Source organism: Eulemur rufifrons, chromosome 15 (genome assembly GCF_041146395.1).
Source record: "Eulemur rufifrons isolate Redbay chromosome 15, OSU_ERuf_1, whole genome shotgun sequence".
NCBI lineage: Eukaryota > Metazoa > Chordata > Mammalia > Primates > Lemuridae > Eulemur > Eulemur rufifrons.
In genome coordinates this window covers 19,656,983-19,684,597 of record NC_090997.1, presented here as the reverse complement: position 1 = coordinate 19,684,597, position 27,615 = coordinate 19,656,983, and the positions used below count along the sequence as shown (strand labels likewise).

Genomic DNA, 27,615 nt, shown 5'->3' with positions numbered 1-27,615 from the left:
TAAATTGAAAATTTGGTGTTAAAATTCATATAATGCACTGAGGAGAGCACCCAGAGTATAGTAGGAACTCAGTAACTGATAACTATAAATAATGATAACAGTAATACTGCTATGATGGAAAATGATAAGAAGAGTATAATAAGGATATAAACAAATGCTAAGCTGTGTTAAAGTGCCAGCTGAGGCTGGGTATATTACATGAGTAATTAAATTATCTTCGTGACCATGAAGTTTTATCCAGCAGCTCTTGGCAGCCCCGGAATGTGAGGAAGAAAGTATCCATGTCACAGCAATGGTAGGGCACTGCAGCTAGAAGAACAAAAGTCAAAGGGATCACAGGTGCTGGGATCCTGTCTCCCAAGAAGGAGTGAATTTTGAGGGGCTGATAGAATAGCAGGGCAGCACGGCAATCTGCATTTTGTTGAGATCCAGGAAAGGAGTAGGTCACGGAAGGTGACAGAGTAGAAGGATTGGGGGATGGGCAGTGAGAACTAAAGAGGAGGCTTACGGGTTTTATCTGTCTCCACTCTCCCTTATTCAGTACTTTTACTTTCGTTTTTTCCAACGAGAAAAAGTGGGATGTTAGAAATATAGAAACTGGCTTAATTTCATTCTTTGTTTCACTTTCTAGGTATGGTCTCTTTGTATACCCTCAATTTCAGCCACCTTGGGTTAATGGCGCTGGCCCCACCCTGTTCCAAAACTTTACGGTTTGGGGAAGTGCGGGTGGTGCTCAAGTAAGTGTCTTTACTTCTTAAAATTAAAACTGTCTCTTGTTTTCTCATGGCAGTTTATTATGTATCTCTATTTAAAGGGAGGGGTGATCTGCTGCTGAGGGGGGAATTGCAATGTTTTCGCAGGTTTAAAGAGCCACTGGCATCATAGGAGTATGTAGAACAGCTGTTGAATGAACAAATTCTAGGGTTAGGTCCTGCCCTCCTTTGTGTCTTTTGGCAGCCGTAATAGAGAACAGCAGTATCACAGAGGTTTAAACCAGGCGGGATTATAGAGATCATCCATCCATTCCTTCTTTCCCATCCTTACTTAGAGATAAGAAACTGAGGCTCAGAACGTAAAGGGACTTGTCAAAAGTCACACAGTTGATTAGCAGCACAACCAAGTGCAGAATCTAGACTCCAAATGTTGTGCGTTTGATATTCTAATATGCTGAATAATACATGCTCCGGTGTTAAGAAAAAGCACTGTTCATTATTGGAACATAAAATTTCCAGCTCATCCACTAGGTGTGTATATAAAAAAATTATAAAATAAAAAAAATTAAAAAAAAAAATTCCAGCTCAAGGTGCCATTCTTTTAGTCAATAAGCTGAATTTTCTTCTGTTTTTTTTTAAAAGAAAAAAGTTTCATATGTAATCATTTACTTTTCTTTATCACAGTTATTTTCTTATAAGTGAGCCTTGCATGCTCACTGTTAATAGAAACATATAGAAATTATTCAGTGTCACTATTTGATGCTGTACAGAGAAAATTATATACACTTGGTCTCTGCTGCTTATAATTCTGGGGCCTAGGATGCATAAAGAAATATGTTCACAGAGTATTCAGGAAATAGAATAAAAATGTATAATTAAGTCACAATAAGAAAGTCAAACATTTATTTCACATCTTTAACAAGTGAAAGACAATTATGGATGAGGAAAACCCAAAAATATATCATTAGGATAGATAACAGGTAGAATCTCAGTTGTATTTAGTTCTCATTTAATTTTATAAAATACATAATTTCTCATTAGCACTATTAAGATAGGGTGACAAACCCAGTGGAAACACTTGTCAAGTGCCTTTTTATGCAAAGAAGCAATTCATGCCTTGGAAAGGCTTAAATTTAGTCTTTCTGCTCTCGAGTAGCCTTATTCTAGAGGAAATAACCAAACAAAATGAAAAAATTAAAAGATGTTTATTGAAACCAGTTTTTCAAGTTCTGCAATCAAAAATGCTAAGCCTGTGAAAGAGAAAATGGAGGCCTACAGATTGAACTCTTGTATGCTCAAATATAATCAATCAAAAATTCAGATAATTAGAATACTTTCGGAACTTCATTTGTATAAGGAAGAACAAAGGGAAAAGTAAATAACACGATAGCACCAAATTTAAAATGTAGCCATCTTCAAAACAATCCTGAAAAAAATAAAGTAAGAGGGGGTACCCTTCCCTATTTTAAAAACCTATCGTTACTACAAAGCAACAATAATCAAGACAGTGTGGTATAAGCACAATGATAGACATATACATCAATGGAATAAAAGTGGGAGTCCAGAAATGAACTCATACATCTATGGTCAAGTGATTTTTTAAAATTAATCTATTTATTTTTATTATTTTTATTTCAAAATATTAAGAGGATGGAAATGTTTTTGTTACATAGATACCTTTTATAAGGCTTAAATCAGGGCTTTTAGTGTGTGCATCACCAGAGCAGTGTTGATTGTACCTGATAGGTAAATTTTTATCCCTAACTTCATCCCACCCTCCCCACTTCTTGTTTTCTAGTGTCCTTTACATCTCTTTGTGCCAGTGTGTGCCCATCATTTAGCTCTCAGTTATTAGAGAGTACTTGTGGTGCTTATTTTTCCATTCCTGAGATACTTCACTTAGAACAAATGGTCTCCAGTTCCTTGGGAGTTGCTGCAAAAGACATTATTTCATTCCTTTTTATAGTTGAGTAGTACGCCATGGTGTATACACACACACCCCCCCCCCCACACACACCACATTTTCTTTATCAACTCATGAATTGATTGGCACTTGATTCCACATCTTTGTAATTGTGAATTGTGCAGTTGATAAACACAAGAGTGCAGGTATCTTTTTCATTAAATGACTTCTTTTCCTTTGGGTAGATACCCAGAAGTGGGATTGCCGGATGTAATGGTAAATCTACATTTATTTCTTTGAGGAATCTCCATACCGTTTTCCATAGAGGCTACACTAACCTGCAGTCCCACCCACAGTGTATAAGTGTTCCTTTCTCTGTGCATTCACGCCAGCATCTATTATTTTTTGATTTTTTTTATAACGGCCATTCTGACAGGTGTGAGGTAATATCTCATTGTGGTTTTAATTTGTATTTCCCTGATGATTAGTGGTGGTGAGCACTTTCTTCATATGCTTTTTGACAATTTGTCTATATTCTTATGGAAAACTTCTGTTCATATTTTCTGCCCACTTTTTAATGCGGTTGCTTGTTTTTATATTGCTGATTTTTGGGTTCAAGATATTGGCCGTTTATTGGCTGCTGTGAATCTGTTGCAATGAATGTGGGAGTGCAGCTATCTTTTTGACATATGAATCTTATTTCCTTTAGACATATACACAGTAGTGGGATTGCTGGATCATATGGTAGTTTTTAATTTTTTGAGGAACTTCCATACTGTTTTCCATAATGGCTGTACCAATTTACATTCCCACCAATAGTGTGCAAGGGTGCCTTTTTCTCTACATCCTTGTCAACACTTGTTATTTTTCATTTTTTTATGATAGTCATTCTAACAGGTATGAAGTGATGTCTCATTGTGGTTTTAATTTGCATTTCTCTATGATTAGTGATATTGAGCAGAAAATTCCTATTGTGAATAAATATGAGTTTATATTTCTTTGATGATATTGATAATAATTTTGGACATTTTTCATTTAATCATCTTAACAATCTTTGGGGGAGGTATTATACTCCTTTTGTATATAAAACTATCTAAGGGGATAAAATACTTGCTGAAGTCACAAAACTAAGAATTGTTAGATTCCAGCTCAGGCAGTCTGACCCTTCTATTTATATGTTAATAAGAGTTGAGAAAAATACCCTCTCTTCACCCTGTGTCTTAAGTGGGGGATGATTTTTTTCAAAGAAGGAGAGAAAGATGACAGCACACTGTGAAAACTGTATTCACACACACAAATAGGTGTACTTTGCTATAGTATGTTAGCTTCTTTTTAAAATTAGCAGATCCCCTAGCTAATGCTAGGTGTTAGCTGTTTTTGAATATGAATATATTTACAAATATGAATATATTTGTTGGTATCTGTAATTAGGTAATAGCTGCTGTCAAGTTATCAGTTCAGATCATACCTATTTTGTTCAAATATTAAATAAATCTGTGTGTCTTCAAAGAACTATCATTTTGTAAAAGGTTTAGATGCATACATAATGGGAAATGTGAACTATTCAATTCTTAAAAATTTGAGCACAAAGACTGACTAACTGACAGGTAGAAGTACAATAGCATAATAAATCAAGGATCCCTTAACCTTAATTAATAGGACACTTCCAGTTAAAGATATGAATATAAACATGATACTATTTAATGAATAAAGGATAACTGTGTTAGGCTAACTACCAGCCCTGACCTCCACCCTTAAAGAAGGTTGAACTGAGGACTAGGAAAAGTTAAATGTCATGCCCCAAATCACATAGTAACTAATAGAGATAAGTGAAAACCAAAAGCTCTGTCTTCCACACCAGTGGTGTCTTAGTCTGTTTTGTGCTGCTATAATGGAATACCATAGACTGGGTGATTTGTAATAAATAGAAATTTGTTGACTTACAGTCCAAGACTGAGGGGCCAGCATCTGGTGAGAGCCTTCTTGCTGTGTCAAGAAGGAAGGAAGGGTGAAGAGAGGGCAAGAAAGAGCGAGAGATAGAACTGCAGCCTCAAGCCTGTTTGTAATTGGCATTAATCCATTCATAAGGGTGGAATCCTTATGACCTAAGCACCTCCCATTAGGCTCCATCTTCCAGCACAGTTACATTGGAATTAAGTTTCCAACACAGGCATTGTTGGGGACAAATTCAAACCATAGCAGTTGGGATCCTTTCAACTCTACCAGCTAATTTTGTTTCTACTTGAAACCTGTCTGGGCACACTAACTCTAGGTGTCATAAGTATATATGCACATGACATATGTTGAGTCCACAAATGGTGACTCTGTAGTCATGCTGAATTACTTATTTCATATTTGCAATCTTCTGACTATATGATTATACCACACTGAGAAAATGTTAAGCATTGGAGTTCTTGGATGCTGTGTTTTTCTCCATTAATTTTGTGTGACTCGGCCACTGCAAGTTTTGTTTTAGATAGGTAGAGAATTCACATTGACCTTTTTAATGTATCAGTTACCATGGGGCGAAATGGAAACTACGGAGGGGGTGTTACCAAAGGGGACTAGTGAGTGCTGACCTCACAGCAACTTTGGGATGTCTGTCCTAATATTGATGGACAAAAGCTGCTTAAATATGGTATAACATGCTTATTTGTACTTAATCAATAATTAGGGAAGCTATGGGAAGTCTGCAAGAAAAACCAAGCCCCAGACCTTTGCCATAACATATGCTATTATTTATGCTATTATTTTATAGATTTTTAGAAGTAGCAATCTTCACCTGGAAAAATTCCAAGTTTATTCATGCAGAGATTTTGGAATTGACATCTTGGAAAGTGATGCAAATACTTCAGTTACTGACAGCTTATTACTTGGTCATTTTGCCCACAAGGTAAGTGCCTTCTTGCAGTTGCTTTAGGCTGTTCATCAAAGCAAAATTGTATGTGTGGGGCTCCCTGATGATCCAGCATATGTAATTCTAATAGCATTCTTTGGTAAGTATTGTATTTAATTGGTAAAAGTTAGAGGAGATTTTTATTTGTAACAGTGGTGATATTGATAATGAAATTCAAATATACACAAGGTTTCATTGTTATGAGTCCATATAAATCTTAATAGTCATGAGTAGCTTGCAGAATTCTTATTTGGTTACAATTTAGAATTATTATCCACACAAATTTAATAAAAAACCTAATAATTTAGCTGAATTTTCTCTAACCTCACAAGTATTATGGAATAGCATGATTCCATATTGTCTTTCTGCTCTACAGTTTGTGAAGTTTCTACATCAATATTTTGTCATTGTTCTTACTCCATTTAGGGCACCTCCCAAAAAGAGGTCAAATAAGGTAATATAAATATGTGTAGTTTGTTATAGTATATTAAGATTTTGCATGCGATTCCCTAATCCTTGCCCAAGTGTGGGTTTCTACATGAGAAAATCAGGCTATAGATGGATTCTCCACTATTGCAGGGTCAGGGTACCAGAATGTAGATGAAGTAAACAGTACTTACTACCCCGGTGAGAAGAAGCTCCTTAAGGGAGCTTTATGGCTGCCATTGGTTTCTTAGGCTTCAGACCCATAGTGGGTCCCCCATGTTCTTGGTCTTAAAAGAGCAACATGCATATTAATAATCATGTTGTCATAAAAATCATATATTGAAGAGACTTACAGTATTCTTGGGAACAAAGGAAAGGACATTTTCACCGGTTTGCTCCTAAATTCTTTGTCCAGTTGAAATTTTTTTTTTTTTTTTTTTTTGAGACAAAGTCTCACTCTGTTGCCCAGGCTAGAGTACAGTGGCATCATCATAGCTCACTGCAACCTCAAACTCCTGGGGCTCAAGCAGTCTGCCTGTCTCAGCCTCCTGAGTATCTGGGACTAGAAGTTTGAGCTACCATGCCCAGCTAACTTTTCTATTTTTTGTAGAGAGGAGGTCTTGCTATGTTGCTCAGGCTGCTCTGGAACTCCTGGCCTCAAGTGATACTCTCTCCTTGGCCTCCCAAAGTGCTAGAACTATAGGTGTGAGCAACTGTGACCCACCTGTCCAGTGGAAATGTAAATGATAATTTTTCACTTTTGTACTTCCTTTGGAGGTTATTTCATAGCCATAGATAAAAATAGTAAGATTTAAGAAATCATTTTCTTACTGAGCTACATTTTCCTATATTTAATTCTCAACTTTTCTTATTTAAATCTATTTTGAACCATCCTTTTCAGGAGGTAAATACCTGCACTTTTTCCATTTCTATAAAAGGATTACTACCTTGAGAGATGATTCTTCTTTTCAGATTGCATATTTTTTAAGAGAGGATGGAATCCAGATTTGGATTCTGTGATGCTGGTACATCAAAGGTCCTTAACTTTCTCAGAAATAACCTCACAGTAGATGCTAAAAACAAAACTCCCATCAAACTGAGTAACTAACTGTCCTGGTAAATTAATGTTGCAGCATCTTAATTGATGTTAAATAGGCATCATAATTAATGGGAGAGTGACATAAATTAAGATACAAATTATGACAAAAGGGTGCTTATCATGAGATAATCAAAAATAATCCTACCCCTGGGGTGTGATTCATTAGGAATGCAATGCCGCTGAGGGCCTTTTGGTCTCTTAACAAGAAAGTGCAGGACAAGGGTCCCTGGTGGGTTATATTAAATAGTTTTGTTCTAGGAGATGTCTGGATGTTGGTTAGTCATCCACATCATAAAACCATACAACTTAAAAGCTAAATATTATCTAAGAGATGATCTGGTTAAAATTCCTGAATTTACGGTTGAAGAAAGGAAGGCTTTGGGAGGTCGAATGATAGGTCAAAATTCATGCCTACTATTGTGGGCTGGGACCACCCTGACATCATCCTATTCCTGGTCAAATATTCTTTTGATTGCACATGGAAAATGTCTTTGGCAATGAACCTTTACTAGTGCCTAAACCAATATTCCGTGAAGTGTTTTCCATGAAAGGATAGCCCCCGGAGACTGTTTGGGAAAAGGAGATTCTTTGGTTAATGACATTCATGCTATGCTGTTTATCTCCCTCTATTCTTGAACAAGCCTGAGATGTAGGATACAACATGAGGATTAGAGTTAATAAAATTGTATATTGTATTAGGGATTTTTGTTAAATAAATAAAATTTTAGCTGCTCTGTCACACAAAAAAGTAACTGTGTGGGATGGTAATAATGTTAATTTGCTTCATTATAGGAACCACTTTCCTAACTATATGTGTCCCATAACATGTTGTAAACCTCAAATATACAGAATAAAATTCATTGAAAAAAAATTAAAGCATATTAAAGGCTCTGAGAAAATATGGATTAAAACAAACAAGAAAAATATCCATTATCTTTAATTAGCACAGTATTTCTCAGATTTATTTGGGAACCAGATTGTTATACCATGTGTGTTATTAAAAAGGAAAACAAAGGAGGATGCCTGGCCTCTCTGTGGTTGTGGAACTCTGCTTTATCCTCTATCTTCTGTGCCTGCCATTCCTTTAGGAATTAAGATTTTCAGAGAATTCAGCCTATTCGTTTGTAGACCTTCCACCCACTTATAATTGGTAGCATACAATTATAGTGAGTCATATCCTAAAACAAACATTAGTTTCTGGAAGAACTTCTTATCGTTAGAAGGTTTTGTTTTCCTTTAAGCATGCTTGTAAGTATGTTGGTACTCCCACACCCCAAATTACCTTTATGTCGAAATGGATAGAATAATTTTCAGTGAGGATGGCTTTAATATGTAAGAAAAAGAGGTGCACTACAGCATCATGATATATCCTACTTTGGTTGGGCAGTTTGTTTATACCTCTTGTTCCAGCATTCTATGCACTTAGCATTCCTCTTCTCATTCAAAATGTCCTGATTTGGATTTAAATTATAGTCACCCTACTTTTTGAAGTATGCAACATGGCTGTCTTTTTGTCATTATTGTAATTAATTTGAGCAGATGATGGTACTTTAAAAAATATCTTATTCAGACAGTTGCTGATGGAGTTGCTTCATTTTTCCTCCGGTTTCTCTAGGGGTTATTTCCCATTTTCACTTGTGGATTTGTCTTCCTCATTTAGACCTTTCATCTTTTGTTTCTCTAAATTCTGTTGTAGGGCCCCTTTTCTTCTCAATATACTTGCACTCCCTGGGAGAAATCTCATTTTCTCTAGTGGTTTCAATTACCATCCACATGCCGATGTCTCCCATACATTTGCATTTATTTCTAACATCTTATTTTGTGCTTTCAGTTTGCAATCCGTTTTTTTCCCCCTACTTTCCTAACTTGATTTGTCTTGCATCTTTTTATATTTACTCATTTGGAAGTCATTCATTCTGTTATGATTATTTTCGTTATTGGTCTTAAATTTTTAACGTGCCTGCCTGTCTTAACAAAGTCTAAATTACACCAGCACTGTTAAACTTTACCTGAGCAATTTAAGAACGCTAAACTCCTTTAGTTTCTTTCTTTACCCTCCCATCTTCTATGTTACTTTTCTCTAGTATTTGTTCCACTTTTTAAAGTAAATATTTCATGGAAATATAACATTTATGGAGAAAAGTGCACAAATCACAAGGGAAGAGCTCAATGGATTTTTATAAAGAAAACAAGTTGTGTACATACCCCCAGATCAAGAAATAGAACATTATCAATTTCTCTAAAGCCCCTTCATGCCTCTCCATTCAACCCCACTCACCACTCCCTAGCCAAAGGGGAAGCAGTATTCAGACATACGTTGGCATAGATTAATTTCTCTGGTTTTTGAACTTTATATGAGTGGAACCATAGAGCATGTATTAATAACTCTGTTGTACCTGGTTTCTTTGGCACAATGTTATGTCTATGAGATACATGCATGGTTTTTTGTGTTACAATAATTTATTCTTCCAATCATTGTGGAATGTTTCATTTTATGTCTGTACTATAATTTTTTTTAAGTTATGTTGCTATTGCTAGATGATTGTGTCAAGTTTTTGGTTATTACAAAAATGATGTTATGAATGTTCTATATGTCTCTTGGTCTTCAGGTGCACGCATTTCTGTTGAATATATGCCAATCTGTAAAAATTGCTGGCTAATAGAGTAGTTTTAGTGGATAATGCCAAACAACAGTCCAGAGAGATTATACCTGCACCAGCAATGCATGAGAGTGGTTTCAGAGCTACATCTTGGAATCTGTCTTGACCAAAATTCTGATTGCCTTCATGTCTCTCTGGTATTGGAACTCCTGTTCCTCATTTCCACAGATTCCTCCTTTCTGGCTTAATTCCTCATTTTGTTAGCTCATAGCTTAAAGTAACTTTCTGGAAAAAAGGCAAACTATGAAAGGTAAAGGTTTTGAAGTACATATGGAGACCTCCTTATTGGTAGGTTATAGGTTACAGGATACCAGGTTAGAGTTAATTTTGCTTTGAAATTTTGAAAGCAAAATTCTATTGTCATCTAGCTTCTTCTAGTCTTGAGGTTGAGTAGTTTTAAGATACTCTGATTCTAGGTCATTTACAGATAACCTTTATTTTTTCCTCTTTGGAAGCTTTTAGGGTCTAGTTCTTTTCCTTGAGGTTTTGCAATTTCAATATGATATACCTTGGTGTGGCTCTTTTTCTAACCACTGTGTTAGGTATTGGGCAGAACTTCGAATGAAAAATATCCTTCCCTTCTGGAAGGTTTTCTTCAATTATTTCTTTGATAATTCTCTCCCCTATATTTTCTTCTTTTTCGTAAAACTATTACTATTTGGGTATTGGACTTCTTGAATTGCTTTTTTAATCTTAATTTTCTCTCTGATTTTCACTGCTTTTTTGTTGTTGTTGTTGTTGTTGTTGTTCTGGAATATTTTCTCAATTTATCTGTTGAATTTCGTATTTCTACTCTTCTATTTTTGTTCTTATTTCTTTTCTGAAAATCCCTTTTTAGGCTTCTATTTGTTTCATGGATATAATATGCTTATTTCTCTGAGGTTATTAGTGACAGTGTTTAAGTGTTCTTCTGATTTCTATACTAGCTTTGTCTCTACTGGGTTTCTTTTCTGCTGCTTGTTTATTTTTATCACAGTTTTTTATGTCAGAGGCTCTTGAAAAAATTCTGGTGACCCTCAAATGTACAACTATTTTTAAGAATGGATCAGTGAGGCAATAACAGCTTGATTGGATTGAGTTTGTTGAAGAGATTTTGTGGAAAACCTTGGAGGTGGTTCTTGTTTCTTTCTTTTTAGACTTTCTGTTAAAGTTTTTTTTTCATATATATTAAAATACAGCAGAACTGACTTTTTTTGATGTACAGTTCCATGAATTTAACACATGTGTAAATTTGTGTCACCACCACCACCACAATCAAGACACAGAATTGTTGCATCAATCCCAACTCCTGCATGCTCCTTCCTTGTAGCCACATCATCTTCTCACTTCTCACCCCTGTCAATCACTAATCTAGTCTCTGTCACTGTATTTTTGCCTTTTCGACAATCATATAAATGGAATTATGTAGTATGCAACCTTTTAAAAATGGCTTCCCGTACTCCCAAATGCCTTTGGAATTTATCCAACTTGTTTCGTGTACTGATATTTTATTCCTCATTGTTGCTGAGTAGTATTCTACTATATGGATGTAACGGCGTTTGTTTATCCACTCATTTGTTGAAGGACATTTGAGTTGTTTCCAGATTTGGTGATTATAAACTGGAACTGTTAGAATCATGTATGAGGTTTTTGTATAAATGTAGGTTTTCATTTCTCTAACCTAGGAGTTACTAATATTGCTAGGTTATATGATAAGGTTATATTTAACTTTATAAGAAACTGCCAAATTATTTTCCACAGTGGCTGTCCCATTTTGCATTCCACCAGCAACATGTGAGAGTTTTAGTTATTCTTCATCCTCATCAGCACTTGCTATTGTCACTATTTATTATTTAATCATTCTAATAGGTGTTTAGTGTATCTTAGTGTGATCTTAATTTGCATTTCACTGATAAATAACAATGTTGAACATTTTTTCATGTGCTTATTTGCTATATGTATATTCTCTCTGGTGAAGTGTCTTTTCAAGGTTTTTTTATTTTTCTGATTTTTTAAATTGAGTTGTCTATTTTCTTTCTGTTGAGATTTGAGAATCCCTTCTATATTCTGGATATAGGTCCTTTGTCATATAGGTGGTTGGCAAATATTTTCTCCCAGTCTGTAGCTTGTCTTTTTATCTTCTTATTTTTATTTGTGCATTATAAACTGTATTTATATGTCATCGGTTCTCTTATTTTGCTTTCCTTTTTTTCCCTCTAAAATCACAGAGAGGCCTGTGTATGTCAGCTGGGATTAAAACTCCCAAAAGGTGGGAACTGATGGTATCTAACACAACCTTTGTTAATTTTGATCTTATCAACTGTGTGGCCATAAGAACCTGTTCGGGCTGTTCCCAAGGACAAGGTAAGTTATTTGAATAGACAAGACAGATGATAAATACGGTCCATATTCAAGTGAAAATGATAAACAGTGGTGAAGCCTTTGTGAATCATTATTCCTTTCAGTTACAAGATTGCATCAGTAGAAACTTCTGCTTAAATCTCCTAAAAGAAATCCCAGAGGTGCTCCCAGTGTAGTTTCTGGAGCTCCTCATCCTCTTCCTGTGGTGCCCATCACATTCTAAAATTATAGTGCTATGTCTCTGTTGGACTCTGAGCTTCATAAAGGCAGGGATCATGTCTCTCTTGCTCAGTTTTCTTATTAGTACCTAGCAGACAGCCAGGTGCCTAGTAGGTAGTTCACTGATCAAATGAGTGAATGGAATTGAATGGAGGGACACATGGATATAAAATATCATGCATGTGACCTTTTCTGAAAGAGCCAAAGTTCAGGTACTTACCGTTTTCAGCAGCTCACGGCTTGATGTATACACAAAGGGAACCATACAGATTCTTGCTTACTTGTTAACCACGTCTCGGAGGTGGTGAGAAATACCTTGGAGGACTCATGGGCCAACGTGCAAAGAGGTAGAGAGCAATCTAGTTGATTTGATCATTGTAAACAGCCAAACCAAGTGATTCAAGTAAATATGCTCTTGTGGTTTGAATCGCCAATTTAGATAATTGTTTGTTTTTTTAATTAAATGAATAATCAGCAAGTCTCCACTTTACCTTTTTTTTTTCCTGTGTAGGCAGAGCAAAAGATTGTTTTATTTGGGTGGCATCTGAGTTTAAGGTTGCAGAAATAATAACAGGCATAAAATAATACCTCATGGCAAGGACTTCCAATCACAATTCCTCAATTCTTTAATAGCTTCTCTGTTTCATATCATTTGTAAGACACTGAAAAAAGATCACATTACTCCTTGTGAGCTCTAAGCTAAAAATCTCACTGGATGATCTTAGCTTCATTTACTTAAAATTGTCTATTCCAGCCTCTGCTTAAGGAACTGAGGAGTACAAAAATGAAAAATACATAGTTCCTGTCCTCCAGAAACTCTTGATCTAGGCACAAAAATGAATATCTAAGCTCATTATTGTAATAGAGTGTGATGAATATAGTACTAGAGGATTGAACAGAGTCAGTGAAGGGACCAAGGAAGGGCATCAGGTAAGATTTCATAGAAGGGATTCTTGAGTACTGTTTTGAAAAGTAAATAGAAGTTTGTAAGAAGGAATAGACAGGGAAAAGGTCCTAGGTATTAGGAAGAGCATATGCAAAAAAAAAAAAAAAAAATAGAGATTCCAAAGAGCAAGTTGTGCTTGGGAAAACCACAAAAAAGTCCCATATGACTGAAATGTAGAGCTTCAGTGGTGTTAGATGAACCTCACCTCAGAGATTGCGAGAGGTAGAATTGTGGAGTCTTTCATGCATGAATTAATTCACTGCATGTATTCATTCTACTGGGGTGCAGAATGAAAACATTAGAGCCTCTATTATATCTTATTCCTTCTTATTTTCCTGTTTTGTGTATTTTATAATGCATGTACTACAATAGTATGGTGGCCTATGTACTGGGAGATGTGTACTCAGTTTTTTCCTTTAATGGTATGGGTGTGTGAGTTCGAAGATCACTGCCATAGTTTGTTCCCAGGCAATTGGACTGGTAGTACCAATGAATCACATGGCAGTGGTGTTAGGGAAAGACTACCAAGAAGTATAGCCCCAGAGCTAATACTTAGAATATGTGTTACTAATACTATTTGCTCAAATGATTAATTGAATGTTGCTTTTGAAGGTAAATGTTTAAAGTATAAACCTCATAGTAGGAGGTATTGTTGGTGGAGTAGACTCACCATAGAGGAATGGAAGCTGAAAGATTGAGACTAAACCGTAGCATCTTTAGTGTTTACTAATTGTTTTTGTTTGTTTGGTTTTTTTTTTTTTCATCTTATTGTTATGGGGGATACGGAACTGCAGGTTACATACGTTGCCCATGTACCGCCTTTCCCCCCAAGTCAGAGCTCCAGGCGTGTGTAATTGTTAAATTAATGTTTTCTGTTTCTATTTCCCACTAGACCAGAGTTTCTCACCCTTGGCACTGTTGGCATTTTGGGCCAGATAATTTTTTGTTGTGGGGATTGTTCTATGCATTGGAGGAGGTTTAGCAGCATCCCTGGTCTCCACCCACTAGCTGCCAGTAGCCCTGCCAACCCCCTAGTGGTGATAGCCAAAAATGATTCCAAATAGTGCCAAATGTCCCCTGAGAGCAATACTGCCCCAGTAGAAAACTCTGCCCTAGATAATAGGCTGTGTGAAGACAGGGCCAATGCTGCTCTTGTTTCCCTCAGTATCTGTAGCACATATGTAGGCACTCATGATATCTTTTTTATTGAATGAATAAGTGAATTATAGAACTGTATATATACTATTTTAATTACTGAAAGCATTCCGGTGAATTTAGCTGCCATTTGTGATGATAGTCTTTTGTGCCATTGTGTAAATCTTTCTGTCTTCCAATTTATAGGTGGACTTACTGTGAAGACCAACCAGTTGAAGTTTACAAACTCTCCAAACTTAGTAGCATTTCCATTTCCTCATGCAGCAATTTTGGAAGACTTGGATGGGTCTCTGTCTGGCAAAAATGGAAGTCACATTCTTGCTTCTATGGAAACACTTTCTGCTTCTTGTTTGGTCAATGCAAGCTTCGGTCGGATTGTCCCGGGCAGTGTCTGTGGGGGAGGTGTTCTCTTTCATCGTATGTCTATTGGTTTGTAAGTAGAATTAACCATACTTTTTAGCTTGCCAACGAGCATGTGTATATCATTCAGGCTGTTGAGGCTTGTAGAAGGGAAATTGTTTTCTAGATTATTTAAAGTATTTAGTTCTACAAAAGTGAAATGGGAATAATTTCGACAGCTATCAAATCATGAATTTATGGTAGTTTTAGGCTGACTCAAATGGCAGCTAACTTTCAATATCACTGGACCAGCGCTCATAGCTTCTGACCTCTTATTGACATTTTGAGCTAATAGCTTCTTAAAAAGACTTGCAACCAACAGAGAATTGGAAATATATTTAAATTAAAAGTATTATTAAAAAATTCTAATAATGTCCATTCTCATTTTTATACCTGTACTCTCCCCAAGCTCTTTTAAAGTGTTCAATATGCTCCAGGGAAGCAGTTCTGATGCCTCCTATTACTTGCAAAGTTGCTTCACTCCAGTTCATTTTCCTTGTTAATTTCATGAACTATTGGATTCGTACAATACATTTCCTATTAATATTGAAGCAAGGACTCCTTGGTTATGCTACTCGAACTACCATTAAGTCAGCAGCTGGACTGTTTATAATGCATAATAGGACTGCTTCTGCCCTCTTTAATTTCCAGGTAATGATTGCTGAGTGTCTGGGGTTCTGTCTTTTACTTATTTCAAATGCATTGTATATATTTAGCTACACTTATTTCCTTCCATTGTTTTATGTGTCCTAACTCTATGAATATTAAGTCAAGTAATTCAGTCAGACCACATTGGCATCTTATTTGAACAGGTAAACTCCGGAGAGTGAGAGTCATTGTGGTCAGGACAAACTCTGCATTTTGAATGCATATGGGAACAGTATCTTGACATTCTGTTTTGGAAGCCTTAGCAATACACTGCTAGCATTGAATAGTCTGAAAATTTTCCACTTTTGCTTTCCAGACTGTTCATTATTCTATCCAATGTTAAGGGGCTCAGTTCCAATGAGTGAAATAACAAAATGGAGGGATATATTTTCATTTCTAATCATTTTGATTGTGCAGAGCATGACTTTTTCTTCATTCTGAGACATGCAGCTTGATTTTTATTATTATTTTAGTGTTTCGACCAAAGATGTTTTTAATGAGTGTTTTGAGGTTTATAAAAGCTAGTGATTTATTTCCTATATGCATTTTTTCAAATGAGGAAAATAAAATAGATTTGTGTAGTTAGAATGAACATTATATGCATGTACAATATTTATTTCTATGTATTCTCAGTACTCTTTTTATATACCTTCCTTTGAGATCTCTTGGTGAGCTCCGTCTTGGAGAGGCACTTGTCGGTGTGGTATTGGAAGGCTCTGCAAAGCCTCAACCTTGTCTGAACATTTGCTCTTTGAGATCTTCAGGACAGCATACTTAGGTGCTTGCTTTGGTAGTGAGTCATGATCCCACCACTCTGGGACTGACAAGTCAAGATGAAGATAATCCTGATGCTGTATTCTAACGAGATTCAAAAGTGCCCTAGTACCGTAAAAAAACTCATTCTGGTTTTTCAAGAACATGTTTGGTTTTGAAATGGAAAACCCCATGTCCAGGAAGCTTCCTCAGTCAACTAGGATGACTGGTCACCCTACCTCCTAGATGCTGTTTAAAATATTCAGGTTGATGGAAAAATATCCGATTGCCCCAAATTAGCCATTGGGAAGTCTCAGCATGCTTCCAATTACAAGTCTCTTGGCCCTAAGTTCTTACCTCTAGGATAGCAATTGGATTAGATTATCTCTAAGGCCTTGCTGCTCAAAGTGTGGTCCAGGTACCAGCAGTGTCAGCACCACCAGGGAACTTCTTAGAAATGCAGAGTCTCAGACCAGACCCCAGATGTCCTGAATCTGAAGGTCCAGGTGATTCCTATTAAACTTTGAGAGGCACTGCTCTAAGGTCCTTCTCATTTTTTCTTTTTATAAATCTATCCCTAGCTATTTGTGCTCAGTGGCTTGATCTTTGTCCCAGAGCATTATAACCTCATTAGGAACATGTCAGAGCTAATGAGCAATTTGAATTCAGCGTAGATACAAACTTTGCTGCATTTCATGGAGAAAAGATTAATTTGTTGTGCTATCTGCCCTGGGGCAAGCACCCTAAGAGTTGATTTACAAAGCTCTCACAGTCATGATCTTTTGGGGTTGCATGTTGATGGAGATATGATATGGCACAAGCACCCTGCCGTCTCCACTTTCAACCCTTATCCGCCTCCCTCAGCAAGAGGTCCTGGGAGGGCAGGGTGTGAGGCTTTACATAGCTGCATAAACAAGGCACCCCCGGCCCCCTTTGCTGAAAACCAAGCTCTTGGAGTGTGATTTATTGCTTGGTAGGCCCCCTCTCTGGTCCATTTTCACTATAACTTCTTTGTTTGACATTACTGATCTTCAATATATTCCTGTCGCCCACTGCCTTAAGTCTGATGGTGCTCACCTTAGTGGCACTTTCCGTTTTATAGGTTCCTGTGACTCCAAGCTAGCAGAGGCATATAAATATTTGAAGTTTGAAGCTGGCCACGTTATTTAATATTTGGGTGAAGAAAAAACTGCCACTCTCTACAAGGCAGATTCTAGTTTGTGATTTGTTAAAATGATCACATGCTTGATCTGCATGAGTACTGCTTACGTTGCTCTCTCTCTCACACTTCTGCAAACTTGCTTTCTGCAGGAGCTGCAGTTGTTCTGGGTAGGGTTCCTTTCCCAGCTTCTGTTTCTACCCACCGCCCTCTGTAGACCTCAGTCTTCTTGATGAGGCTGTGAGCTTTGCCAGTGTACGTCAGGACCTCGTTTCAGAAACATATGCCAGCCACTGCTTTTCCCCAGGGTCCCATAATAACGACACGCCTCACATAGCTCTCGGATTTATTGATCCCAAAATTTAGATAAATGATTCTTCTGTATAGAGATAATTACATGGACAGAGTATAACATCAGTAGATTTTTGTACATTCTTCCTAGATTTCCTTTGTCATCTCTTCTTTCTGTCTCTTAAGCACTAGTGTTCCTTAGGGTTCTGTAATAAGCCTTCCTTTCCTCTCGAGCTATATACTCTTTCCAGTTGATCTGAGTTATTTCCACAACCTCAGTTAACTGTCACTAGTGATTCCAAATTTTGTTCCTCCAGTCTACACTGCTCTACTGCACTCTAGACCCATTTTACCGACTGCCCTTAGAGTCTACACTGTCTAGTATTGTAGCCACTAGAAACATACGGCAACTGAACACTTGAAATATGGCCAGTCTGAATTGAGATGTGCTAGAAGAGTGGATTAATGAAATACACACTATATTTCTAAGACTTACTATGAAAAAAGAATGTAAAATATCATAATAATTTGTATTCATTATGGTGAGATGATAATATTTTGAATATATTGGGTTAAATATATTATTAAAATTTATTTCACCTGTTTCTTTTTACTTTTTAAATGTAGCTACTATGAAATTTAAGACAAGATCTGTGGCTTGCATTTTGTGGATTGCATTATATTTCTACCAAGAAGTGATGCTTTCAATAGAAATTTCCACTGCTGTATTTAATAGCCATCTCAAACTCAACTTGCCAAAATGGAATTTATGATCTATTTCTATGGACCTGTTTCTTTCTGGGGTGTTTAGAATCCCACTGAGGCAAATCTAGTCTAAACCTTAACTCATCTTTTTACTTATTTTCCACATTAATCACCTACCAGGTCCATTTTATCTCCTTAAAAAAATCCCTCTTGAGTCTTTCTGCTTCTCTCCTACTCCACACACCCTGTCTAGTCCAGGCTGCCATTACTTCTCACCTGTAGAGCCACAGTAGCTTCTTAGCTTGCCACCTTGCTGTGCTTCAATCTTTGAGGTTTGTAAATGCAGATCTGGTCTTGCCATGCATTCCCTTGCCTGAAATTTTTAAAGGCTTCCCAGTGCTTACCAAGGAAAGTCCAACATTCTTAATATCTCATAGACCTCTCATGACCTGCTCCCTGCTTATGGCTCCAACACCATCTCTCAGCAGCACCCTGCCCTATGGTCCCTGAATGCTATCCCTCAGCCACATGCAACTTCTTTGTGCTTTTCAATTCACAAGGTTCAGCTTCCATGAACTCAGCACGGAGGCCATCTGGTAAGCTTCCCTGAGCTTGCCGTGCAGGTTTTGATATCCCTGCTGTGTGTGAGCTCTTTATACTTCTCCAATCAATACTCATAGCTCCTGTATAGCTTCATAAATTGTCCATCTCTCCTCATAGATACTAAGTAGGGTGAGAATAGGATTTTTGTTTGTATGATAATGCCCAAAACCATGTTGAACATTTAGCAACTCAATAAAATAAGTGTAGAGTAAATAAATATAAATAAAAAATTGTGGACTTCCCCCCATTCTTTTTCTATTGTCATTGTCCCTTTCTTCTCTTCATGAGGAGTCCATGGCATTCAGCTTTCCTTCATAAGGCCCCGAATTAAAGTGCTACTCCTAGGATTTTATTTCTCAAATTCCTAGGAACATCCAATATTTGAGAATGTCCTTTCTTAATGTCTATTGCTTTCCTGGGGCTATCAGTTGACCAGAAGATTAATTTAAACTGCCGATTCCTTCTCTAATCTAGCTCCACCCTACTTCTATTCAATCAGCAGTTTGCCTACACTTGCAGTTGTTTTCTTGCCTTGATCGTAGACAGAGGTAGAATTGTGATAGGGGAAAATGAGAACTCAACCTTCACAACTACTGTCTGGGAATTTTATTTTCTTTCCTCTTTTCTTTTTTTGGTCTAGAGCACTCTAACTTCTTCAGGTGTCATAGACTCATTCAGATTATCAACAAATCAAACCCTGATTCTGTTTTCCAATTATTGACTATATTGAGAATGGGGAAAATTGGAAGAGCTTGCAAGGTGTTGTGGGTTGGCCAACTAATCCTTCTGAGTTTCTATAGGATGTACATAAAATACAATCAGGCATATGCATATATTTGAAATAATTTTTCAAAGACTGAAAAATAGAGGAGTAATTAAGAATCATTTGTGAGTACAAGTCATAGCTCCCCTACTTCCTAGGTAAATTCCTTTGGACAAGTTATTTCACCTCTTTTTGTTTTAGTTCTTACAACAATAAAAATGGACATAATGGTATTTATCTCACAGGGTCATTGCTTGCTTGGCAATGTAGTAGGCGCTCAATAAATGCTACCTTCAAAGGGTCTCTAGTTTACATTTGTGATTTACAAAATTACACAGAGGCATACTATGAACAGATTGTTATGGATTTGAACAGATTATTATAGATTTTTATGTTTCTGAGAAACAAATGCTTGGCAAGGGAATTAAGTTTGTTCAAATGTAACAATTCAATTCCTGAAAAACAGGGAATAATTTCTAATTCTCACATGACATTGTGTTGATCCAGAAACCTCCCAGGTAGTTGTAGAATCTGGAATCATTCAGGACAGTCTTTGATTCATCGTGCCCCAGTACCTTCTGTTTCTTCCTTCCTACTTCTCTTGGAGAATAAAAGGTTAATATTCACCTTGATTCTCAGATCTTGCTTAATATCCTCTCCTGTAGTGCTTGCGTTCAGTTTTTACCTACGTAACTGCTCTTAATGTGTCAGTGTTCAAAGTATGAAGCACCCCCTGCTTCTGTGAATGCAAAAGTAAGGAAGAGTTCAAATGGAAATTTTGGCCTAGCTTTTCCTCTAATAATCGCCTAACTCTCCTTCCTAGGGATAAATAGTCATAGCATCACTAATGGTATCTTTTCAGTCCTTAAAAAAACCCTATCCAAGATGTATTATCCTCTCTTGGCAGCAGAGTTTACAGAATTGAAACAGAAAAAGAACAAAAAATCATAATGGACCCCAAACTAAGGAATATCACTAACAATATTACATGATTATTACATTTCATTAATAATAAAAGGGTACAGTGGTATATGAGTAAAAGTTTAACAACTAGCTGCCCAGAATAAAAGCCCTGGATCGTAGCATTTGCCTGATTCTATGGTGAAAATACTCTCACATGACCTGAATCAAGCTACCAATGTGATGTCACTGAACATGGAGCTGGGAAGACGGGTTAGTGATGGACTCTTGTGAGCCAGTGTCAGTCATCCTCACCCCAGCACCAGGTGTATGTATATGAAAGGGACGACAGGCTTCTCAGTTTAACTTCCTGCCTGATGCATAAAATTGTTTTTCAACATCCCTGACAAGTAATTGTTTATCTTCTGGTTGTGTACTCCAGTGATGGTCAGAGGCAGTTCCAGCTGTACTCAATAGATCAAAACAAGATAAGCCAGGGTGTATGAAGGATCATCTAAAGTAGGGTAATGGCTATCTATTGCTCTTCCTCGGAGATTAAGATGGAATGAGCAAGAAGTATTGTCCTACTATGATGGCAGATAAATATGCTGCAAAAAAAGTAGATGCTACCTTAGACAAGGTGCCAGGTTGATTTGTGGGTTGATAAATTATTGCTTGAGCCAACTCTAAAAAAGATAGACAGAAATATACATCTGAAAAGTCAGGGAGGAGTGTTGGTGGGGCAAGCCTGCCAGAAATACAAGGCTCATATCTCTGTTTACCGGTTCTATCTTGTATATGAATTTAAGAAGTTTTAAAAGTTTGGGAAAAGACTGAGTGTTGTAGTTTCTTTCCTGTTTTTAGGTTTTTTACCTTACTCTAAAGGAGAAATATTTAAGTGTTTCTGAATCAATAAGGCTATAGAAAAACTTATTGATAATACATAAAATATTAGTGAATCGTGACAGGTCAGTAGATAGGATAGTGGTCCTGTGACAAGGACTGTTATGAGCTCCGTGTATTTTTAAAGGATACTCATGCAAAGCTGTGCCACAAAAACTGGTTGGCTGTGCTTGCAATTTAAATTTTGTCGCCTTTGTGCAGTAAAACATGAGAGTGACAGCAGCAAGCACAAATATCCAGAAGATGCTTGGAGCACCATTTGAGGCTGGCTGTTATGATGTGCCTGGCTTAGGAAATGCATAATTATAAAGGTTTTATTTCACAATCGTTCTGAATCGAGAGCATTTCCAGCTCAATTCAGTGTTTGTCTTAATACACGGAGATATGGACCCTCAGGAAAAGCAAGCTAATGGTAAACAAAAATCAGGGAGTTAATATTTGTTCTCATTGATATTGTTGATTGCCTAACAAATCCTTTGTGAGCAGTATACATTCAACAGTTCTGCACAGTCCATGGGCACTAAATTACATAACTATTTAAGCAACTAGTGTGGCAATTTGGTACTTTGGCCAGGAAATTTTACCAAATGATAGTGTTATTTCTAAAGGGACATATCCCTGAATTAAAAACAGGGCTGGTTATTAAGAAGAAGAGAACCAAAATCAAGGCATCCCATGGAAAAGGAAAATAACATGTAAGGCTTATAGTCTTTTTGTCTCTTCGATTGTAGACAGGAGGAGCTGTTGCTGATGCAGAGGTAAGGGTTAACATTTAAAATGGACTGGTTGCCTCCTGATTTCTTGCACATAAAGCCATGAGAAGTTCAGGGAGAGACTTCTTCCCCTAGTAATGAAGCTCTCTGCTGCTAATGGCCCATGCAGACTCCCTTGGCTCCTCCAAATTAGAAATACTTTTGTGCTCCTTTGCTTCATTAACAGTAAGGAGAGGGAGATTGGTGGCTATTTAGGGCACGGGGAAATTGGTGGCTATTTAGGGCAAGCGAAAATTGTAGCAATTATGGTTGGTAAATTCTCTTCATGGTGTTCTTTGACTCTTGATGTTCTTTGGTGCTTTTCAGAAGGGCCCCACTACTGTCAATTCTGGCATCTGGCCCAGTGGGATAGGAGCTGATCTGACTTTGAATTTTTGCCCCTGTCCTGTGATGGTCCATTCAAGGCATCTTGTCTACTGGGACATGGGTCTTTTACATTTTGATTTGCTTTTCAGAGTACACCATATGACCCTTTCTGCTACCAGCAGTGATAAAGGTATATTTTACAACCTCCTTCTCTACCTGTGTTGCACTATAGAAATCTGGTGCTGCACATGACTGCTTATGAAATTGCATCCTGAGCTAACCTTAGTTGAGATGGATGAGGGGGGCTTGACAGGATCTAGGCTCTGAGAGAATGGGCAATGCATAAGGGGAAAGAAGAAAGGGTAATTTAGGATCACAGTGTGCTCTGGTTGACTAAGAGGTTAACATAAGATTATTGGATACTGATTGAAAGGAGAACATCAGAAGGAAGGTACAAAGATCCTAAAGGCAAATAGAACCTAATTCATGCTAGCAGTTAGCGGTTTGACAGTACTTGAAGAGGAGGTTATGTTTACAACCTTCAGAAACTGGGGAGTTGTTCTGAAAAAATACTCCCTTCAAAAATTGAAATTACAATCTATAGACACTAAACCAGGAGAAACAACATCCTAAAAACTGTGATCTTAGTGGAACCTTGAGAAATAACTGAGTCCATTCAAAGTGACCAGGGAGGTTCTTGGGGCCACATTGCTGGAATCAGGAAACATTTCTGGAAATATCTACTCAATTGATTGTATTGTCACATATTGAAGTAATATTTTTATAATTGTCAAGGTGTATGCATGATGGGTGAGAAAATAATAACAAAGTATTGGCTGGTAGGGCAGGAGGAATTAAATGTGAACAGATGCATGCATTTGAACAAATAGAGTTTTTCTTTTGGTCTATAGTTAAAATAAAATTATTTTTAAAAGTGGTTTCATTGAGAGTACTTGACTAGGCAAGAGGAAATATGAGTTCTTAAGGAAACCCTAACATTTTACTGGTCTAGAGACCATTGTTAGTGTAAATGGCTTGTATGTGCCCAGGAGAGGTTTTCTGACCACCAAATGTGAGTATTTAAGTCCTCTTGGCAAATATCCTATTGTATGGGGTTATCAGTATTGAGCTCTGGTAACTTATGATCAACCGCTCATCTCGTTTGACTGATAAGTGTACAAGAACTCTTCTGACACTCATGTGGTTTTCTGGGTAGACTTCTGTGTTGGGGGGGAATGTCACTAAGTAGCCAGTTGGAGTGTTCTGGTGCATTTGTTTGTTCATTCAGCAGATATTTACTGAACTGTCACTATGTGAAAGGCAGTTTTATGTCTCACTATCAATCTTTAACTGAAAATTCTGATTTATCAGTTAGTCTCTCCTGAATTAAGTCTTGTGATTTATTTTTCAGAGCCCATATATCTCTGTGAAAGCTGAAATGATGCACTTTCAGATCCTGAAACACTTAGAATCATTCTCCAGACTGTGGGGAATTCCATTTTATGTATCGACCATGGCACCTACTGCAGCCAACTCATTTAGCTCTCTAATATTTCTTAGTTCCAACTTATCTCTTCTTATCACATGCATTTAACATTTATTTCCTAGAAGCTTATTTTTTTTTTTTATTAAATATAGTTGGCCCCAATGTGCTAGACAATATCCTGGGATATAGTTTCAGCTGGGGAGGAGAGAACCATGATGATTGAGGGCAAATGGCTAGAAAGAAAAAGGAAGGAAATTTAACATTCTAAAGCTTTTCTAAAGATTACAATTTAAAAATAAATTCCATAAATGAAATGGTCTATTTGAGGATGTGAACACCCTGTAAATGGAAGAAGGGGCAGGGTGAAATAACAGGGTTGGGTGTTCCTGCAATGGATTGGCCGTCAGAACAGATGACCTTCATGTCCCTATGTCAATTCTGATTCCAAGAATTTGAGTTGAGCAATTATCATTAGTTCCAGTTTAAATCCTGATGGGAAACAAACAAACAAACAAACCAAACCCTAAGTATCTCAAGCCCAAAGAGAAGAAGAAATTTTCCCCTTCCCCAAGATTTCTAAAGGTTCAATTAATGCTGCATAGGGAAATCTGGGGAAAGAGTAATTTATTTCCAAATGCACTGAGCATTTTTCATCCCTTTCATTTTATTAATTAATGGATAAAACAAATACATTTAATTTTGCAAGAAATATATATCAACTGCTACATTGCCAGGGTCAATGATCTGTTCCATGAAAGGTTTGGGGAATGTTTTTAAATGACCAAATGTCCTGGATAACACTCTAGACATTAAAATAAGTCATGCAGAATGGCAAATCTGGTACAACTGAGGTTCTTCCTTAGATGAGAAAGGTAGATGTTGTTGAGCTTAATAATGGCTGCTGAGTGCTTTGCAGAGATTATCTCTTTGAGTTTCATAGTAGCTATATGTGGTGTGTACTACTGTTTCCTCTATTTTAAAAAGAGAGGAACTTAAAGCTTGAATAAGGTCTGTAATATACCCAAGTTCATACCTGTACTTAAGTGCTAATCTAGATTTCCGGTTTATACCCATTCAACTCCAGTGCCCAAGCATGCAACATTGAAAAATTCTCCTTTTCATAATATGCCACTGGCTTATGAATTGACTTTAGATATACTCATGCCCTACCTCATTGTGAAAACCCAACATCCTCCTTCGTCTCATTTCCCTCTACTTTGAGAATTTAATTATCTGCCTGCAGCAAAATGCCACAGTTAAAGATTCTCATGAAAACTAAACCAAAGGAGGAAGGACAATCATAATGTGTATTGATTTTTTTTTTTTTTTTACTTTTTCTTTATTTCTTTAGGTCCACTTTGACTCTCTTTTAGGGTCTTAGCATTTGGCTAAATCTATTTATGTTCTAATGAAGTCTTAAAAATCACTTTTTGGAATGGGCTGTATAGAATAATTTGGGGGATCTTGGATCACAGATTTCTAGTTCTGTCTTGTTATATTCACATATTACTTTTGCCATACTCTGTCTTAGTTTCCACATCTGGCAAAATTCAGTTCTTCTAGAAACTCTTTATATAAATTAGGAAAATGACACTGGCTACTTTAGGAAGATCTCATCCATACATTCTTCATTCATATAACAAACATGACTTGAGTGCCATTATGTGCAGGGCCCTGGTGCCAGGGCAGAGGTTACCAACAGGAAGGAGAAAACACCCCTAACTTAAGGATCTTACAATCTATGTTTTTAAGAACTGTAATAGCAGTGAGCCCTGGGAATTATGCAAGCCCACAGAAGAGGAGCCAGGTTATCTCTTCATTCAAGGCAAGGCTATTGAAGTCACTCCTGCTGGGCAGTTGGAGCAGGGCATCTGAGAGCCTAGGCATGACAGGTCCAAGGTCTCTGTCATTGCACCCCATGGCAATAGCTAACTACCAACAATAACATATTTTCTGCTGTTGATAAACCTGGTCTACAGCAAAATTCTGGCCTTAGACATTTCTTTGTTAAAATAATAGTGCATAGTCCTGGACCATATGAACACATCAACATGACATTTATTAGTGGCCTAAGATCCGAGTGTTATTGTACTTCCTCTAGTTCACAGTGCGCAGGCCTGTGTAACGAACAATCCAAAGGCAACTTGCCACTGGGCTGTTTTGACCCACACAGCGACTGGCGAAATCTCCATAGACACACAGACCAAGAGGGCCTAAGACACATGGAGAGAAGAGAAAGATGATTGCAATTAATGGAAAAAGAACACGAATAACCTTGGAACTCATTTTGTTTTTCTCTTAAAATCACCCTAGAGCTAATGCTCCTGATATTCCTTATGATTTAACCCTGACTGACAGCAGAAATAAGACAACCACTGTCAATTACGTCCACGATACCTTGTCTAACCCTCATGGCTGGATGGCTCTGCTCTTGGACCAAGAGACCTACTCATTGCGATTTGAGAACCCCTGGATCAACACATCTCTGCAGGTAACCCCAGGAATCCACTCATTCCTGTGCCCCATACCCAGGGGTTCTTGTCTTTCCTTGTGTGAAGTAATGGGTCGCAAGTCTTAGCATACTCTGATGCTGATAAAGAAAACTGCAGCGGCATTTTGGTCAGTTGATTATAACCTGAATATGAGAGTTGGTTGCTTTTTTTTAACTTGAAAATTTAAAAATCTATTTAAATGTTATCTTGAACGCAGGATAGTTCTGCCCAAAATTTTAAATTTATTCACACAATGAGAAATAACTTCTAGGCATTCTATAGAATTGCACTTAAAAGAAAAATCACAGGCTAAAAACCAACTTACCCCATAGAGCAGTGTTTGTAGCCAGAGAAAAATGTCTTAACGAGGCATTTATACATTGCATACTGCCACCTTGTGGTCAATGATTAACATGCAAATAGAGGTCTCAGTCCCCAAGCTGGGTTGGGTAAAAGTAGTCAAATGGTTAGGGAGAGTGAAGATAGAAATAGCTACGCAGAAAGTGGGTGCATTTTCTGTTTAAAAAAGCAGTCTAGTGGATTTCCTCAAGCTTCTTTTATTCCTTTTCACACATTTCTTTCTTCCTGTCTCATCGTACACATCTCCCCTAGCAGTCATGAGAGCAGATCTTCAGGAGGTGGAAGCTGCTTTAGGTGTGCCACAGTTATGGGGAATGCAGGGCAGAGTCACTTTTGGTCTCCTCACCACACCTCTCTTTTCTCTCCTTGAGATTCCCATGAGAACATTCTGGGAAATTTTTGTACCGTGAAGGCAGTCGGATGTGACCCTGGAGGTGGACACCTCGGTCTATGGCCTGGCTTGGCTCTCTCCTGCTTTGTGATACAGACAAGTGACCGAGCCTATACTTGCCTCAGTTTCCTCAACTGTAAAATGGGACAATAAGAGTAACAATCACAGGGGGCCTTTCAAGGATTGAATGACTCTAGTGAACAGTGCCTGACTGTGCAGTAAATGCTCCAACAGTGCTAGCTATTGCTGTTATAAATGGATGGCAGTCCTGTGGTTGGCTGACAGCCTCTTTAGGTGGTGGGACAAACAAGAAAGGAATTCTAGAC

The 27,615-nt window shown here is 37.4% G+C and overlaps 1 protein-coding gene across 1 annotated transcript in view; it reads left to right on the top strand.

Moving 5' to 3' along the window:
• PKHD1 (PKHD1 ciliary IPT domain containing fibrocystin/polyductin) overlaps positions 1–27,615 on the top strand; it is a 412,333-nt gene that overhangs the window by 197,297 nt on the left and 187,421 nt on the right. The window contains exons 45-49 of the mRNA XM_069487338.1: positions 632–737; positions 5,375–5,513; positions 11,909–12,040; positions 14,544–14,790; positions 26,360–26,537. Coding sequence (XP_069343439.1) covers positions 632–737; positions 5,375–5,513; positions 11,909–12,040; positions 14,544–14,790; positions 26,360–26,537 — 802 coding nt within the window. The remainder of the gene's footprint in view (positions 1–631; positions 738–5,374; positions 5,514–11,908; positions 12,041–14,543; positions 14,791–26,359; positions 26,538–27,615) is intronic.